At 33.8% G+C, this 19,366-nt stretch overlaps 1 protein-coding gene across 1 annotated transcript in view; it reads right to left on the reverse strand.

Annotated features, from left to right (window-relative positions):
- Nucleotides 1-12,603: 12,603 nt before the first annotated feature.
- LOC137643865 (transient receptor potential channel pyrexia-like) overlaps nucleotides 12,604-19,366 on the reverse strand; it is a 12,446-nt gene continuing 5,683 nt past the window's right edge. Inside the window, exons 3-4 of the mRNA XM_068376596.1 lie at nucleotides 17,205-17,363; nucleotides 12,604-16,827 (exon numbers count right to left, since the gene is read on the reverse strand). Coding sequence (XP_068232697.1) covers nucleotides 14,575-16,827; nucleotides 17,205-17,363 — 2,412 coding nt within the window. The 3' untranslated portion in view covers nucleotides 12,604-14,574. The remainder of the gene's footprint in view (nucleotides 16,828-17,204; nucleotides 17,364-19,366) is intronic.

The following is a 19,366-nucleotide window of genomic DNA, read 5'->3' on the forward strand; positions in this document are numbered from 1 at the left end:
TATTAAATAATGTTACCGTCATATCCTATTAAGTCTGTCTGCTAGATTCTAGAGATTTAGAAATCCATACATCTATTTTATCACCATTTTCCTTGAGGGTACACTCGGGCACACTATTCTATCTTAATTCTCTTCCTCTTGTTTTTTAAAAGTTTTTACACCTAATATATAAAAGATCTATATTAATGTTGTTACTGTTCTTAAAATATTTTTTTTAATTGTACATTGCTTCTCTTGTAGTTTATTTATTTCCTTGTTTCCTTTCCTCACTAGGCTAGCATTCTTGTTAGAGCCCTTGGCATTATAACATCTTGCTTTTGCAACTAGAGTTGTAGCTTAGCTGATAATAATAATGATGATAATAATAATAATAATAATAATAATAATAATAATAATAATAATAATAATGATAATAATAATAATAATACTAATAATAATAATAATAATAATAATGTAGATGTAACGTACGTAAGCCTTATAACATCTTGCTTTTCCAACTAGGGTTGTAGCTTAGCTGGTAATAATAATAATAATAATAATAATAATATTAATAATAATAGTACTACTACTACTACTACTACTACTACTACTAATAATAATAATAATAATAATAATAATAATAATAATAATGATAATAATAATAATGCAGATGGAACGTACGCAAACCCTCTAAACCACTTTTTTATACCCGTCTTCAGAACGATGGTAAATGAATAACACTTACTGCCAAATGCAACACAGGAGACATTAAATTGCATGACGTTGCGCAATGCAAACCCCACCAACAGACCATGGCGTAGATTTAGCTGACGAACTCCAGCTCAAACCTTTAATTCAACCCAATTGAACAGTTTTGATGTAAGTCTTGTTTCACTGAGTATATATGACAGATCTATTATGACGTTGTTACTAATCTTAAAATGGTTTATATATTTTACTTATTACTTCTTATATATAGTCTCCTCTCCTCGCTGGGCTATTTTCCTTGTTGGGGCCTCTGGGCTTATAGCATCCTGTTTTTCCAACTAGGGTTGTAGCTTAGTAAGTGATAATAATAATAATAATAATAATAATAATAATAATAATAATAATAAATTATTTCCATATTTCATTTCGTCACTGGTATACTTTGCCTGTTGGAGCTCTAGGTTTGAAGGTTTAAATTCCGCTCATGAATGGCAGGAGCAAGAGACAGTGACATTGCCCTATCGAGCAGGACAATGTCTTAGAGATTGACCATATACACATATAATCAGCACACAAGCCCCCTCGCAATCCAAGCTAGGACCAAGGAGGGCCAGGCAATGGCTGCTAATGACTCAATAGATGGACCAATATGTTCCCTTAAAACCCAAATCCTGAGCTCACAAGGATGGTGAGGTTGCAGCGACCAAAGAAATAGTATCTTGCTTTTCCAACTAGGGTTGTAGCTTAGCTAGTGACCACAATGGAAATACAAGCTATGGTTCTTTCTCGTGGTATTCTTGGCTGTATTATATTCTTGGCTGTATTGTGCAGGAAATGTTGTATGCGTTGTATTCTTGGGTTTAACCATGATCCATATAACAACTGTATTTCGATCTTACTGCTTTGTATATATAACCGTGTAACATGTGCAAATGTGGCGAATAAATCTACCTATCAATCTATCTAATAATAATAATAATAATAATAATAATAATAATAATAATAGTAGTAGTAGTAGTAGTAATAATAATAATAATAATAATAATAATAATAATAATAATAATAATAATAATAATAATAGTTGTAGTAGTAGTAGTAATAATAATAATAATAATAATAATAATAATAATAATAATTCAACCATTCTCCTTATGATTAGTGTCTCCATCATATCTCCCTAACTCCAGCATCCCTACTTCTTCCTATAGTCACAAATCTTCGGCGGCAAAGAAAAATAAAAAGATGCTCTTCAAGGTCATGTTCATCTTACCAGGAAATTCATCATTATCTCAACACGATGAAAATCTTAGAGAGGGAGTCCCTGTTGCGCAAGTCTCTATTGTTAGGTTAAGTCAATGTCAATGCCATGTCTATAGCTTTGAATAAGGCTTCTTAATGCTAGGACAATATTTAAAGAAAGTGTTATGGTTATTTTGAATGGGAGAATGTTTAGGAAACATGTAATAAATCGAAGGAAGTATTATTATTATTATTATTATTATTATTATTATTATTATTTTTTTTTGTCATTACTATTATTATTATTATTATTATTATTAGTAGTAGCAGTAGTAGTAGTAGTAGTAGTAGTAGTAGTAGTAGTAGTAGTAGTAGTATTACTTGCCAAGCTACAACCATAATTAGAAATTATTATTTCTTGCTAAGCTACAGCCCTAGTTGGAAAAGCAGGATGCTATAAGCCCAAGGCCTCTAAAAGGGAAAATAAGGAAATAAGAAAAGAAATAAAGCATTTTAAGATCAGTAACAACATTATAATAAATCTCGTATTTAAAAAGTATAAAAACTTTAAAAACAGAAGACGAACACAAAATAAGATAGAATATTATGCCCGAGTGTACCCTCAAGCAAGAGATCTCTACCCCAAGACAGTGGAAGACCATGGTACAGAGGCTATGGCACTACCCAAGACTAGAGAAAAAGTGATATGATTTTGAAGTTCCCTTCTCCAAGAATAGCTGCTTACCATAGCTAAAGTGACCTTTGATTGACATATTCGACGTGAAAATAATTAACATTTATAACCTTAAAGGTTAAGATTCATAAGAGTATTTTGATTTTACCATACTATGTATAATTAATCACCTGGGGACACTCCACTCTAAAATTCCATTATAAACTCTCAGTGAATTTATCACGATATATCCTATTCATTCTTTTGCATTGTTCGTTGCTAATGGCAAACCTGCCATGAGTCAAGGGGCGTGTCGTGAATTATTACACTATTTCGAGCGTTTATTGAAGTAGGGTAAACAACGGGAAATTATTGGGGAATTAACTTTGAGCATCGACTTGGTATGAATCCATAACGGTGTCGATGATTTGCCAAAGAGACTGTTTTGGTGGCCGATGTGGTAACGTCCTTGACTGGTGAACTCCAGACTGGGGTTCAAGTCCCGCTCAAACTCGTCACGTTTCTTTGGTCTCTGCAACCTCTCCATCCTTGTGAGCTAAGGATGGGGGGTTTAGTGGAGCCTATAGGTCTATCTGCTGAGTCATCAGTAGCCATTACCTGGCTCTCCTTGGTCCTAGCTCTGGTGGAGAGGGGGCTTGGGTGCTTATCATTTGTATATATGGTCAGTCTCTAGGGCATTGTCCTGCTTGGTAGGGCAATGTCAGTGTCCCTTGCGTCTGTCATTCATGAGTGGCCTTTAAAACCTTTAAACAAGATAACTGAAGCAAAGACACCACCAATCGTTAAGAACCTCGTTACTGTTTCGATTTTTTTTTTCATTCCCTAGGAGGCTTTTTATCTAGCATTCCACTTATTGAATACTTACCAAGTTTGATATATTAAAATATATATTTTGTTTATCATTCTATTCATATTTTTTTCTACATAAATTTCCACTCCCAAAAGCTTTTATTTTTCATTTTCGCTTGATGTGCTGATTCAAATGTCGATATCCAATATGTCTAAACTCGCTCATCATCGTATTTAGCATTTCATATTCATATATAGAATTAATATTTTAAGCCAAGGTATATTAACTGTTTTTATATAGTTCAAACTTGCTGCAAATGTTTTTTTTATGTTGACCAGGCTGACGTAAGTCTTTTTTTTTTTATAGTTTTTATTTAAAAGATCTGTTTTAATGTTATTTCTGTTCGCAAAGTATTTTATTTTAATTGTTCATAACTTCTCATATAGTTTATTTATTTCCTTATTTCCTTGCCTCATAGGGCTATATTCCCCTTTTGGAGCCCTTGGGATTATAGCATTTTGCTTTCCCAATTAGGGATGTAGCTTAGCTGGTAATAATAATAATAATAATAATAATAATAATAATAATAATAATAATAATAATAATAACTAACTTGATTTCCCCATTGTAATTATTTGCTTCTCCATCATATAATTATTTCCTGACTTACCTATCTCATTTTAATTATATTCTTAGTCACACTCTGCATCAGAGCAACAACTCTCTTTCACATTTCATAACATAATTCTACACTTATACTCCTCATGCAATATACATTTTCACATTCACATTTCATATAGTTCTACATTTATCTTCATGAAATAAATATTTTCACATTCACATTTCATATAGTTTTACACTTACACTTGTATAATAAACATTTTAACACTTATGCTCCTCGTGCAATATACATTTTCACATTCACATTTCCTATAGTTCTACATTTATCTTTATGAAATAAATATTTTCACATTCACATTTCATATAATTGCACACTTATACTCCTCATGCAATGAACATTTTAACATTCAAATTTCATATAATTTTACACTTATACTCATGTAATAAACATTTTAACATTCATGTTTCATATAGTTCTATACTCATACTCCTCGTGCAATAAACATTTTCACATTCACATTTCGCATAATTCTACACTTATACTCCTCATGCAATAAACCTTTTCATATTCACATTTCATATAGTTTTACACTTACACTCATGTAATAAACATTTTAACACTTATATTTCATATAATTCTATACTCATACTCTTCATGCAATAAACATTTTCACATTCACATTTCATGTCATAACTCTACCCTTGTGCTCCTCATGTATTAAACATTTTCACATTTACATTCCACATAATTATACACTTATACTCATGTAATAAACATTTTCACATTCATATTTCATAACAAAATTCTACACATACACTCCTCATGTGATCAAAATTTTCACATTTATATTTCATATCAAAATTCTACACATACACTCCTCATGTAATCAAAATTTTCACATTAACATTTCATATCAAAATTCTACACATACACTTTTCATGCAATAAACATTTTCTATATCATATATTTTCCTAATCACATTCCCATCTCTGCTTTATACCATACGAACGTAATTGCTCACAGATTTTGAGAGTTGCTTCATATAATATATATTCCTAACTTCACATTTCACATTAGCTATCTTCGCATCAACGTATCAAATCTTAATTGATTTTCCCGTTAAAATTCATAATGAAAATAACAATAATGATATGCACTATCATTGTTTATCATTATCATTATCATTTCAAAAGCAACCTATTGAACAGGATAGACGAGAGAGAGAGGATAAAAGGGGAAGTAAAATAAAAAAAAAAAGGTTAACTTCCATTTTAATTGATTTTCCAGTTAAAATTCTTAATGAAAATAATAATGATAAGCACTATCATTGTTTATCATTATCATTATCATTTCAAAAGTAACCTACTGAACAGGATAGACGAGAGAGAGGATAAACAAGGTAGTAGAATAAAAAAAAGGTTAACTCCCATTTTAATTGATTTTCCAGTTAAAATTCATAATCAAAATAACAATAATGATAAACACTATCATTGTTTATCATTATCCTTATCATTTCAAAAGCAACCTACTGAACAGGATAGACGAGAGAGAGGATAAACGAGGAAGTAGAATAAAAAAAGGTTAACTCCCATTTTAATTGAATTTCCAGTTAAAATTCATAATGAAAATAACAATAATGATAAGCACTGTCATTGTTTATCATCATCATTATCAGTTCAAAAGCAACCTACTGAACAGGATAGACGAGAGAGAGGATAAACGAGGAAGTAGAATAAAAAAAGGTTAACTGCCAATTGGTAAACAGGTCCCAGGATGGATTTTGTTTCAAGGTGAGATTCAAAGGACAGGATTTTTTTTTTTTTTTTTTTTTTTTTCACTTATGATTTGTGGTCTTCAATCATGATGTCATTCCTTCTTCCACCACTAGTTTCGAGCATTGCGAGTAGTAGTAGTAGTAGTAGTAGTAGTAGTAATACTTCTACTTTTATCGTTATAAAATTGTTATCTCCAAGCAAATTGTAAATTTCTTCTTCTTCTTCTTCCTCTTCTTCATTATTATTATTATTGTTAGTAGTAGTAGTAGTAGTAGTAGTAGTAGTAGTAGTATATTTTCGCCTACCTTAAAAATCATGGTAGTTAGTCTTCCTGAGCATTCGCTGAAATATAGGACAACAAACAATAAGTGTAGATTATTTACCTTCTAATTTCATATTGTCATTTTTCTGACGAGACTGGTATAAAGTGGAAGCATTATTAATGTATTCCTACATTTTCTTAACCTAAATATTTTAAAGCTTCTTCTAGACATACTATGAATAATTGAGGAGAGAGGGGGGGGGTCTTTTATCGATGTATATATATATATATATATATATATATATATATATATATATATATATATATATATATATATATACATATATATATATATATATATATATATATATATATATATATATGTATATATGTATGTATGTGTGTGTACATATATATATATATATATATATATATATACATATATATATATATATATATATATATATGTATATATATATATATGTATATATATATATATATATATATATATAAAACAATGATATATATATTATATATATACATATATACATATATATTTATATATATGTGTATATATGTATATATATACATATATATATATATATATATATATACATATATATATATATATATATATATATATATATATACATATTTAGTTACATATATATATATATATATATATATATATATATATATATATATATATATATATATTCCATTGTTTCCACATATGAATCGGGTTCATGTACATAAATAAGCAATACACACATGAAACAACGTAACAATCATTCAAGCGTTTGCTTGCCACTGGAGGTCAACCAACAAGGTAATTGACTTGTCAAGCAAAATTCTCTATTACCCGGTTCTTTCATTTACGTCGGAGTAACGGTGGACCTCCGACTCATTTAGTTTACTTCATCGCTGGTGGGAGGACGTTTGGACAGTGGCAGTTAGACGGATTTAGAAATCGAAGGCGAGTTAATCTATCTTTACCGTTGTAATTTGATTGTGGGTCGTCTTTGTTTATATGCTTATGTATATATATATATGTATAAGTATATATATATGTAAATTCATATTTGTCATTGATTATAGATAAGATTTATAGAGATAACTTTGTTTTTTAGATCATATTTCACCAATGATTCTTGACTCTATTTTGCTTATCTTAATGGCTATATTGTCTAAGTTTCCTAGACTTCCAATTATCCATATTTTTTTTTTTTCAGCAGATGCAGAATTGAAGATTTCTATTGGTTAGTTCGCCATCCTTCTCGGTCTCAAGGATTTCCCACAACAGATTTCGGATGGTTAAATTGTGGCTGGTTCTCCATTTTGGTAAATATAATGAGCGTTAATTATTAAAGGTGAGCATACAATTCTTTTGTTTCTTAAAAAACCATTATTATGCAAGCTAGCCCTCCCCCTTCAGGGGCGGTGCCCCTGAAGTGGGGAGGGTGTCCCCTCTTGGCATACGGTAGACTTTTTAAGTCTACCGTATGCCAGGAGGGGGGCTTGCATAACTTTTTTTTTTTAATGTATAACTTCTGTTTGGGTGATATGGTGAGTTGTGCAATTTAGTTTAAGAAAAAGCAAATCTGTATATTCAATTTTTCAAAATTGACGTATATCTTAATCTTTGAAAATTGACATATAGTATCTTGCAGCAATGTATACATAGTCTAATTGTCATATTTTCTAATTATATAAGTTTTTATTTTTTGGGAATGGTCTGTAATCTTCTCCTCTTCACAGGTCTTGTCCAGAGAAGAGCTCAAAGAGCAAGAAAGCCTTATGTCCAAGAACTGCTCGAGGAAAAGGTCAAGAGATCTAGGAATGCTCTGGACGATTCGTTTTCCAAAAAGTGACTTTCCAAACGGCTGAACTACGGTAAACTTCTAAATTATTCTTCGTTTTGGATGTCGAAAACCTGAAGACATTTTTTATGAATTTGAAATGATAAATCTTTGCCATCCTCATTTGTTCCTACGCAGATACTTACCATCATCCTATTTGTAGAGATAACTGTTTTCCTGGTGGGCAAAGAGCCACGCCCCCCCCCCCCTTTGTCAGGAGCTCCGCCCACTTTGTCAGAAGCCCCGCCCCCTTACATGTCAAAGCTTCACCTGATGTTTTCGGCCGCATCGAGTACAGGTGTACTGATGCACCTTTCAAATGAACTTAAGTCATTTTCTTTTCACTTTCAGGAAATAATTACTGTCTTTTACTGTTAAGTAAAACACTCGCTTTGGGAGGATTGACTTTACCGTTTTGTATATAAAGCTTCGAAACCTTTTTGGGTTAAAGACTTCATTAAACACTCTGGTATATATGCTTCCGTCAACACTAATGGACAAACTTGGACCCTTACTAAAGCCTTAGAACATAAGCTAAGTAAAACTATAAAAGCTTTGAAAAGAATGAGAATAACACTTAAGTAAGAGAAAGAAAAGGAGCAACATGAATACGAGAGCAAACTAAAGAGATATTCTAACAATTTTAAGTAAGACAAAGAAATGGACAAGGGCAGTACATATGAGAATGACAGACAATAGTTGGACATTGCGAATAACAGAATTGGTCCCTAGAGATTGTAAAATTAGCTGGGGAAGAAAGAGAAGACTGATTGACGAGCTAAGAAAGTTTGCCGGTGTGGACTGGTACATTCAGACCATAAACAGACGTAAGTGGAAAGATGTCTCTGAGGCCTTTGTTCTGCAGTGGACTAATAAGGGCCGATGATTATGATGACACTAATGAACAATTTAGATAGCCTATGAACTTTTTTTTTAGAATTTTAAAGTTAATAATTATCAATATATTCCCAGAGGCCCAGTTAGACAACAGGAGTAAAATTATTCATAGTATTTATATATTCTTATAAAATAAACTTGCAAAAGTCTCTTTTCACAGTTTATAAACGACATACATTTTAATTGTTATTGATCTTAACTACTAAAGGTTTGTTAATGCTTTACTTATTTATGGTTCAATTGCTATTCCCATATTTCCCCTCTCTGCTGGGCTAATTCCCTTGTCGAAACCTTAAGCTTGTAGTATTCTGCTTTCCCAACCAACTTTATACCTTGGCGAGTGATGATAATGGTGGAAATGATAATGGTGAAAATGATAATGATGAAAATGGTGATGAAGATGAGGAAAAGGATAATGATGGTGAAAAAGATGAGGAAAAGGATAATGATGATGAAAATGATGAGGGAAATGATAATGGTGAAAATAATGATGAAAATGATAATGGTGAAAATGATGAGGAAAGTGACAATGGGGAAAATTATAATGGTGGAAATGATGAGGAAAATAATGATGAAAATGAAAATGGTGAAAATGAATGAGGAAAATGATGAGGAAAATGATGATAGTGAAAATAATGGAGAAAATGATTATGGTTAATTATAATTATGATGATTCAAGACACTCAACCATCACTAGTTATCTCATTAGTTAGCCAAAATTTTAACTCCTTTTGAGTTGGTGTTTCGGACAAAAAGCCAAGACTGAATTGCTTATTGTGAGAATCTACAAATTGACATCCTTGTCAATCTATATCTTTAATGAGTAAATGGTTTGAAGGTATTAATGGCTGTTATATAAGGAATGAAATGGGTGTAATTCAGGAATAATATTGAAAATCGAGTAGGCCCACAACTATACTTTCTAAACTTAGTCATTGTAATGGTCATTATACATTAAGACTTTCATGAAGGGAAATACAAATTCATTGAAATCTATTATATATAGACGAGAGATTAAAGAGAATTTATTTAATTCCCAGGTCTTGGCTTTTAAGTTTGAATTGTATTTATACCAAAGCCATTTTGAACATACGACCGAAAGCCATAACTTATATATAGATGAAATTAAGATATTTTTGTGTATATAACCAAGAGAACTTCCTTCTTTGGCTGGCCATAACTATATTTCTGGATAAATAACCAGAAACCCTTCTCTCTCTCTCTCTCTCTCTCTCTCTCTCTCTCTCTCTCTCTCTCTCTCTCTCTCTCTCTCTCCAAAAGATGACCATAAGCACTTTTCTTTGAGATAAATGACAAACTCTTTAATTTAAAGTTTACCATAAGCACTTCTTTTCAGGATAATTGACCAGAAACTTTCTTTTTTTTTTTTTTTTTTTTTTTTTTTTTTTTTCACTTTGAGATAAATGACCATAAGCACTTCTCTCATTAAAAATTGACTAAGCACTTCTTTTTCTGGATAAATGACCAGAAGTACTACTTTTTGTCAATTAAGACCAATAGCACATCCTTTTCGTTCAGATACTCAAAATTGCTTCCTTTTCAATCGCTTCCTTTTGAATAAACGACAAAGATTCCTTCCTTATGAACATAATACTATAAACAGATCTTTTTTAACGAATGTCCCAAATCCCTTCAAGTGAATAGATGGCCAAAAGCATTTTCTTTTCACTAAATAAACAAAGGCCCTGATTCTTTAATATTGAAAAGCACCTTCTGACTGAATAGGTGACGGAAATCCCTTTTTTTACAATAGATGGTAAAATGAGTTTTCTTAATCAATGACCTAAACCTACTTTTAACTGGATAGCTAATAACGCTTCCTTTTAAAAAGGAGACCTATGTTCCTTCCATTTGAATAATTGACAAAGAGCGCGAAAATTTTTTAGTAGACAACTTATTGATAGACAATTCTAAGCATATCCTTTGAATAGTTGGTGAAAAACCCTTCACTTTCTTTATGATAAACGTCCCTTTTTTCTTCCCCTATTCTATCCTATTTCTCTTCCTCTTGCTTTGTTATAGTTTATATAGGAGATATTTATTTTAATGTTACTCTTAAGATATTTTATTTTTCCTTGCTTCCTTTCCTCGCTGAGCAATTTTCCTTGTTGGAGCCCCTGGGCTTAAAGCATTTTTCTTTTCCAAATAGGGTTGTAGCTTTGAAAGTAGTAATATAAGGATATTGATAATAATGATAATAGAATATCAAAAGAATTTAGTTTTAAATAGAGGGCCAAAATTTCTCCCCCCCCCCCCTCCAATTCCTTTGCAAATAGATGGCCAGGACACACGGTTAACAAAAGAAAAAGGAAATATATTAGATATTAGAGAAAGGAGAGAAAATAGATGATCAATATTTAAGATATATTGAACTTAATGGTGATCACATAAATAATCTACGCTCTGAAATAGAACTTACCTCATTTCATATGGTATATATTAAAATCTTTCATAGAACATGATCATGTAATTCAACATTTTCATAATTTCTTTAGTAAAGTATTTTAAGAAAGACTAATGCAGTTATTATTAATGGACGAATTAGTCTATTAAAAATAGGAAGACTTCAAAACATCAAATATTTTTGTACTGATTCAATTTATGGTGTAATTTTGGAGAGGTTTTAATGAGTGCATGATATATCAACTAGTGCAAAAAATAGACAATGCAGTTATTATAAATGGACCAATTTGTATTCAAAATAAGAAGACTTCAAAACGTACTAAGTCTACGTCAAATGTTTTTGTACTGATTTTTACATATGGTGTTCATTGATTTCCTTTATTGTGTCATTTCTTCTAGTGTTAGTGAGTGCGTAATATATCGAGTAGTGCCAGATTAAGACTTGGGGCTGCTTAAGCTAAATAAGCAGAAACGGGTGAGGAGAATCTAATTATCTAGGGTTTTTGAAATATGAACAATTGTAGGATCATTTTGAAGTTATATGCAAAGCATAACGAGGAAATTAAAGCAATACACAATAATTAACATTGATTCAATTAATTCTATTAATTATACAGTAATCTGCAGATTAACCCAACCTTATATAATTAGCTTAACCAAATTGTGTACATTAGTGATCATTCAGGAATTATTAATTCAAATTATCAGTTTGTTTGATTTGTTTAGGTTGTGTTACAGGGAACTTGCTACCACCCTCCCCCCACCAGCCTTTACCCCAACCCCGACCCCGAATGATTCCTTTAGGTATAGTAAAAAAAAAAAAAAATAGGGCAAAAACATATAATTTTATTTCTTCATACAAATGACAATCGGGCTAAAATATATAGAAAACTTAAGATTACAGGTCACTTAATGCAATGAAAATGATATTTGAAATAGATTTTTTCTTGCTTTTGTACAAGCAGATTTATCAACAGTATTTTGCAAATCTTTTTTTTTTTTGTCATGCCATGCTTATAGATAAAGCTCAACCCACTAAGGCAGTAAAGAAAACTTAAAATAATATGGCACTGAATTCAATGAAAATAATACTGAAAATGTAATTTTTCTTACTTTGAACAAAGATTTATTAGCAATATTTTGCAAGTTGTTTTTTTTTTTTTTTTTTTTTTTTTTTGACAGCTCATGCTTACATACAAAACTCAGCCAGCGAAGCCGGTAAAGAAAACTTAAAATAACACGCCACACAATGCAATGAAAATGCTACTTGACATATAATTTTTCTTACTTGTGCACGAGCAAATTTATTAATATTTGGCAAATTCTTTTTTTTTGGGGGGGGGGGGTTGGGGGGCAGCTCATCCTTATATACAAAGCTCAACCATACAAGGCGGTAAAGAAAAATCAAAATAATATGCCACATAATGCAATGAAAATACTACTGAAAATTTCCTTTTTCTTGCTTTTGCACAAACAAATCTATTAACAATATCTTGCAAATCTTTTTTTTTTGGGGGGGGTGGAGGGGCCAGCTCATTCATATATACAAAGCTCAACCAGCCAATGGATCAACTTTATTTTTGTGTTAATTTTGAAAATGATCATTCTCCTTCATAAACATTGCATGGCAGTGTAAGATATGTACGAACAGCAAAACCAACATTAGGATATGACTGCAATATCATTGCAAAGACCTTTGAAGCAATATTTAGAACATTGTCTTGACGAGGTTCATAAATCTGAAAGTGCATGCGTTTATGAAAGTGAATAATTTCGATCTCCAAATCAATTTCCAAATCTTTATACTTTACCATAAGGTTTCTAGCATACCCATTACCTTGATTTTCTGTTATATCTTCTCAAACTAGACTATTCTATATTCATTACATGTGAAGGTTTTGTGGATATACTGTATATACATATCAAATCTACAATAAAACAATAACATCACTCTAATATTAATTCCTTTATTGTTATACAATTTATAATATTATGTCAAATTTGAAGCTACAGCCAACCCCCCCCCCCTCCCCCACCCATAGGCTTGGGGGCCTCTGGGATTAGCCTAGTTAACCTATTGGGTAATCCGCCACTGTTTAACCCTATCATTAAACACTTAATCATAGTTGCTTTTTAATTTCTAATGCATTTAAATTTATACATATACTTCATACAATATTTGATGACTTAGTATTGATAAATAAAATGGGGGAAATGTACATTTGCTTATATGTATACTTTCTATTCAGTCAATCTATGTTTTCATCCCATCCATCAATTCATTGGGCATAAGTGTCCTTCTAACTGACACAACAGACCTCTATATGCAGCAATAATACATTCCACAATTACTTTTTATAGATAGTTACTGGTGTCGAGTTTCTTACCAGTTTATGAGCTCGAGGAAGAAACTCATATCGGGTTTATAATCTATGACTCCCTAAGGCCCTGTCCACACTACCGGGCAGTCCCCGACGGGCAAACACTGTTACCATACTCCGTTTCAAGACACAAGGTGGGAGAGTGATCGGCGGGCACAAATGGAGGTGATTAAAGATGGTGAAACCACGGGCAAACTAGCGAGTAAAGGTGCATCCACACGGTGGAACAGTGTTTGTCGAACACAATTGTTACCAGGTAACATCATGAAGGAAGCGTTAATGACGTCAATAACGAGCACAAAGTGGTGTGTCTTTTCACTCCGTCTTTCCAACTAGTCCTTCCATGTGCTATTCCATCGTTCTCAAAAGATCAGGAATAATCATGCTGCATAATAAAATTTATTGAATTGTGCTTTAATTTTATGGTGTACTATGGTTATGATGCTCCATACTTGAAGCTGATAACTACTACTTGATTTTCGAGTACAGATTATAGCACTGATATAGATAACAGATGCCAGCGGATATCAGCTTCGGACATTTCTTCCAGTCTCTGTCTGGTAAAAGGAGTATAAATCCTGGTAGTCAGCTTCATCTGGTACCACTGTTTGTTACCATATCAACTTCCCTCATTTCCACGCTTATGACGTCATTCTTTTTTAATTTAGATATGGTAACAGTTTTGTCCGGCAGACACTGTTCGACCGTGTGGACGCACCTTAAAACACCAATAATTTTCGTGGAAAATTTTTTTATAGACACAGTTTTGTGCAAACTGCTAGACTTGATAAACCTTTCTCTACATTTATCTGAGCTTTGAGATTCACTTATATAGTTCTTAGTATAAACTAATTACATTTGTGAATAATCTGTAGTGCCTGCAATTAACTTCAGTACATTAATTATTTTAAGATTGATAATTTTTATACAGATATCAATGATTCTCAACAGGGTTTCTGAGACAATTGGTTGTACAGGTTCTGACTTTGTTGAATCTGCACCTGGATTTGCTGGGAAAGGTCTGTCAGCTGTCTTTTTATATCGACACACATATCGGAAAGATCTTTCATCTTATGGCTTTGCGTTCTGCGATCGCTTGCGTACTTCACTTTGAAAGATTTTAATTGTTCGACAACCTCATCTTCAGATTCCTCGTGGATATCCTCAGCCTCTTCGCAACTGCCTAGGGCAATCGCTTCCGAAATGTTTTCTTCTGGTATGGTCCTCATGTATTTATGCTTTCTAAATTCCTTATTTGGGAAAATCATTATGTTAGGATCAATAGTCAGACGAGAAGACAACAGTAATAGCAGTCTCCGTGGGAAGCACTTGATCTTTGAAATGAAAGCAAGAAGATTCTCAAATGCTAAAAGATACGAGGCCTGTTTTATTAACCTTTTGATCTTCCCGTGCCTCTTCAGGTCGGGGACGCCTTTAACAGCTAACCCAACCAGGAGATTAGACATGATGATGGTTACTAAGAAGAGAAAGACACTCATAAGTATCTGAGGATACAGATGGAAAGGGGAACCCTTCTGGTCCACAAATTGACTGTAAGATATTTCTCCCTTCAGCATCATGAGAACTTTCACAAAACTAATGTTGAAGTCTGCAAATATTGGGAGCCTATGAAAGAGGATGTGGAAGCCAAGGGTAAAGCCAATAAGGACGCTTATAAAAGCAAATAAGAACTTGAAAATAGATTTGCCTACTTTTGTGACCATCAGAATGTAAGCTCCTAAGGTAGGGAAACGCCCAAAGAGCATCATGAGCTCGATCCAGCAAAGGACAATAGATAAACTGGCAAACAGCCGCTTAGGTGACACTCTTGCATTTTCTTTGTTCAACGTGATGTCGTCAACAATCTTATCGGATACCGCGCAGATAACAATAATAGAACTTGTTAAAGCTGCTAGATTTGTATAGGTTTCCCAATGAGTCATGTATTTTTTAAAATTGGCAAATGTCACGACAATATCAGGCACAGCTATGATAACTAGAAATATAGCATGAAAAATCTTGAACATCATTAGTGAAAATTCATCATCAGACCAATCTTTAGGTTCTGGACCAAAGGTCATGACAATAAAGACAGTGTGAATCATTAGGTATATGAAATATTGAACAACCTTCAGATAGAATACACTTCGTATGCGACACCACTTAATATACAAGAAACTCTCTATGAGTGGATGTTTGATAAGTGCCTCCATTGGGGTACCAGCAATTTCAGAGATGATAGAGCATTGGACCTTTTCTTTCTCTGAATTCATGAGACTCGCATAATCAAATGTGATGCTATAATCTGGATGATGTCTAGGCTTATTGGATAGTTTAATACTTGAGTTGAAGACATCTCGAAAAAGTTGCAAAGCATTAGGCAAATATTTTATAACTAGCGCACAATTAGACTCATCCCCTCTGTAAATATTCCCAAGTCGCTCACCATTTTCAAGAAGAAGTTTGCAACATTCGAGTGAAGAATTTTCTGAGGCATAGTAAAAAGGATGGTTTCCATAGTTATCTAAGGAAGAAACTAAATGTTCAACACGTCCCGTTTTGAGCAAATGGTTAAGTGTCTCAGAATTTCCAGAAATACAGGCAGCATGTATTGCTGACTGCCTTTGGTTAGTAACGTGAGCTGGGTTGGCTCCATTATCAATAAAAAACCTGACGACTTTAGGAAGACCAAGATGACAGGCTCTAATCAAAGGTGTTTCTCCAAGTATGTTGGCTACGTCGAGATTCTCATGATGTGTAAAAATGCACTGGATAACCTTCACTATCAGACGTTCGTTGTGAGTATAAGACGTACTTGAAAGAGCTGCGTGATATATGCTGTGGCCATCTTTATCTAGATTTTTCATATATGCTTGGAGATTCGTATCTGCCAAAAGCTCTTTTAGTATAAGAAGATTCTTTTTGACGACTGCTAAATGAAAAACAGTCTGGTTATTACCATCTCTGACGTTCAAATCTGGTTTATGTTTTAATAACAGAGACGTGGATATCTTATCTCCCATTCTAACAGCTGTGTGAAGCGGAGTTTCTCTTATGATGCCACCTACATTATTTGGAGGATGACTCATTTCATTGGGAGAGGCCCCTTGTTGGAGAAGTTCCTTCACGCCGTCATGCCATATTTCCTTCACTGCGACATGGAGCACAGAATTTCCTAGGCTGTCGAAAACATTCACCTGTAATAAGAATGACACAGTTGGAAATGAAAAGGCATGAATCAGCTATGGCTCTCTATGTAATTTTTTTGATAATATTAAAGATAGTGATGTATTTTTATGGAAGAATTTAAGAATGACAGTTGGAAATGAAAAGGCAGGAATTAGGTCTGTCTCTTGATGTAAGGTTTTTCATAACATTCAAAATAGTGATGTATCTTTATGGAGGAATTTAAGAATGATAAAGTTGGAAAGGAAAAGTCAGAAATTAACTCTATCTTAATGTAAGGTTTTAGTGATGTATTTTCAGGGAGAAATTTTTCAAGCTAGTGCCGTGAGATTTCATTAGACAATTCGCAATTATATCAATATGAAATTTAGCACCTAAAATAACTAACCTTTGCTCCTCGGGAAATAAGAAACTTGAGTATATCGAGCTGCTGCATGTGACAGGCCGAGTGCAATGGAGTTAGTCCCCCATAACCTGTGCTGTTAATCAACTCTGCCTCTTTGTCTAAAATCTTCTCTACACCTTCTAGGTTGCCAGTGTGAATTGCCTGTTTAAAAAGAAAAATATATATATATATATGTCAAAAAAAAACGAATTTTGAGTGAAGCGAAAAATCTATTTTTGGGTGAGGTAGCCATGTCGTCCTGATGGAAGTTCCTAAAGGGTAGCTTCCTAGGGTATATTTGACTACAGTGATATTCTCAGAGAATTTTTCTTTGTCTAAAATCTTCTCTACACCTTCTAGGTTGCCAGTGTGAATTGCCTGTTTAAAAAAAAAAAGAAGAAAAAAAAAGATTTGCTAAAAAAATATGTCAAAGGGGACTACTTTCAGTCAAGCCTTCCCCATCATGAGGCTCAATACTGCTCAGTATTCTAGAAGTTTTATTCCAGCTGTGACCAAATTGTGGAATGATCTTGCCAATCGGGTAGTTGAATCATTAGAACTTCAGAATTTTAAACTTGTAGCAAATGGTTTTATGTTGAACAGGCTGACATAAGTCATTTCATAGTTTATAGAGGAAATGTCAGTTTTGATGTTACTGTTTTTAAAATTTTTATTTCTGGGCTACTTTTCCCTGTTGGAGCCCTTGGGCTTATAGCATCTTGCTTTTCCAGCTAGGGTTGTAGCTCGGCTAAAATTAATAACAATAATAATCATAATAATAATAATAATAATAATAATAATGATAATAATATCTCGGTAGGAGACCCTCCTTCAAACAAGTAGAGTTGAATATTATTGCTGCATCGGCAGAATTAAATTTCTTGTCCAATTTCTCAATTTTACGGACAATTCTCTTTTCTTGCTTGCTACATTCAGCTAGCAAGTCGGTGAAGTTCATCAGGTAGGTGAAAAATACAGTTCAGGTTAAGACTCGATGTATTTAACACAAGTACAAGTAATACTCGAAAAATATAAAGGACAAAGTCAGGAGTAGATCGCGACGCGTTTCGGAACTGCTTGCTCCGTCTTCAGGCGAGAAGTGAGGCTGTGGCTAGATCAGGGGCCTTATATATCCCGGCGCTGGTTCGTAGAAAGGGGCCTCGAATTTTGATTGGCCGAGCGGAGGTTATAGGCTCGGGTGGCTGAGGTACGACGAGCTCGGCTTGGTCTCCCAGGCTGAGAGGTGGGAAGGGATCCTAAATTCTGATTGGTCAGGACGCGTGCTGAGACAGCCAAAAAGTCAGGCAAGCTCCTCTCTCGCTCAGTGGATTGGGATTCCAGACCTTTTTCGCCGCCAAAATTAGCGCTCGGCCGGACGATTTCTTCATTTGTAGGAGTGTCAGGATCGGGGTTGTCATCATTCTGGGGGTCCTGTTCTTGATCCCTAGCGTTGATGCGTCGACATTTCTTGAGTCGTATTCAATGCTGGTTTCTCTTTCTGGATGAATAGGGCTTCCAATATTCGTAAGCGCCTGCTGTCTGGGGCGCTGCTGATAATCTTGGTATTAGCGACGATGTCTGCTCGACTAATTTTGGTGTTATGTCGTTGTAGGGCGTGATTCCTTATAGCACCTTGTTGGACGTGACACAAAATCCTCTTTGAAAGCTTCATTGTAGTCATACCGATGTATTTGCCGGGGCATCCTCGGACTGGGTATTGATGGGAGTAGACTACATTCGTCTTCCTCAGATCCTCAGAGGGTCGTTATCAGGGGGTGCTGGATTATTCCTCGCAGTTTGATTATGAGGATAATCCAGCGCCCCCTGATAACGACCCTCTGAGGATCTGAGGAAGACGAATGTAGTCTACTGCTATCAATGCCCAGTCCGAGGATGCCCCGGCAAATACATCGGTATGACTACAATGAAGCTTTCAAAGAGGATTTCGTGTCACGTCCAACAAGGTGCTATAAGGAATCACGCCCTACAACGACATAACACCAAAATTAGTCGAGCAGACATCGTCGCTAATACCAAGATTATCAGCAGCGCCCCAGACAGCAGGCGCTTACGAATATTGGAAGCCCTATTCATCCAGAAAGAGAAACCAGCATTGAATACGACTCAAGAGATGTTTCTCCTGCCATCATGTCGTCGCATCAACG

The sequence above is a fragment of the Palaemon carinicauda genome, chromosome 7 (genome assembly GCF_036898095.1).
Source record: "Palaemon carinicauda isolate YSFRI2023 chromosome 7, ASM3689809v2, whole genome shotgun sequence".
In the NCBI taxonomy this organism is placed as follows: Eukaryota; Metazoa; Arthropoda; class Malacostraca; order Decapoda; family Palaemonidae; genus Palaemon; species Palaemon carinicauda.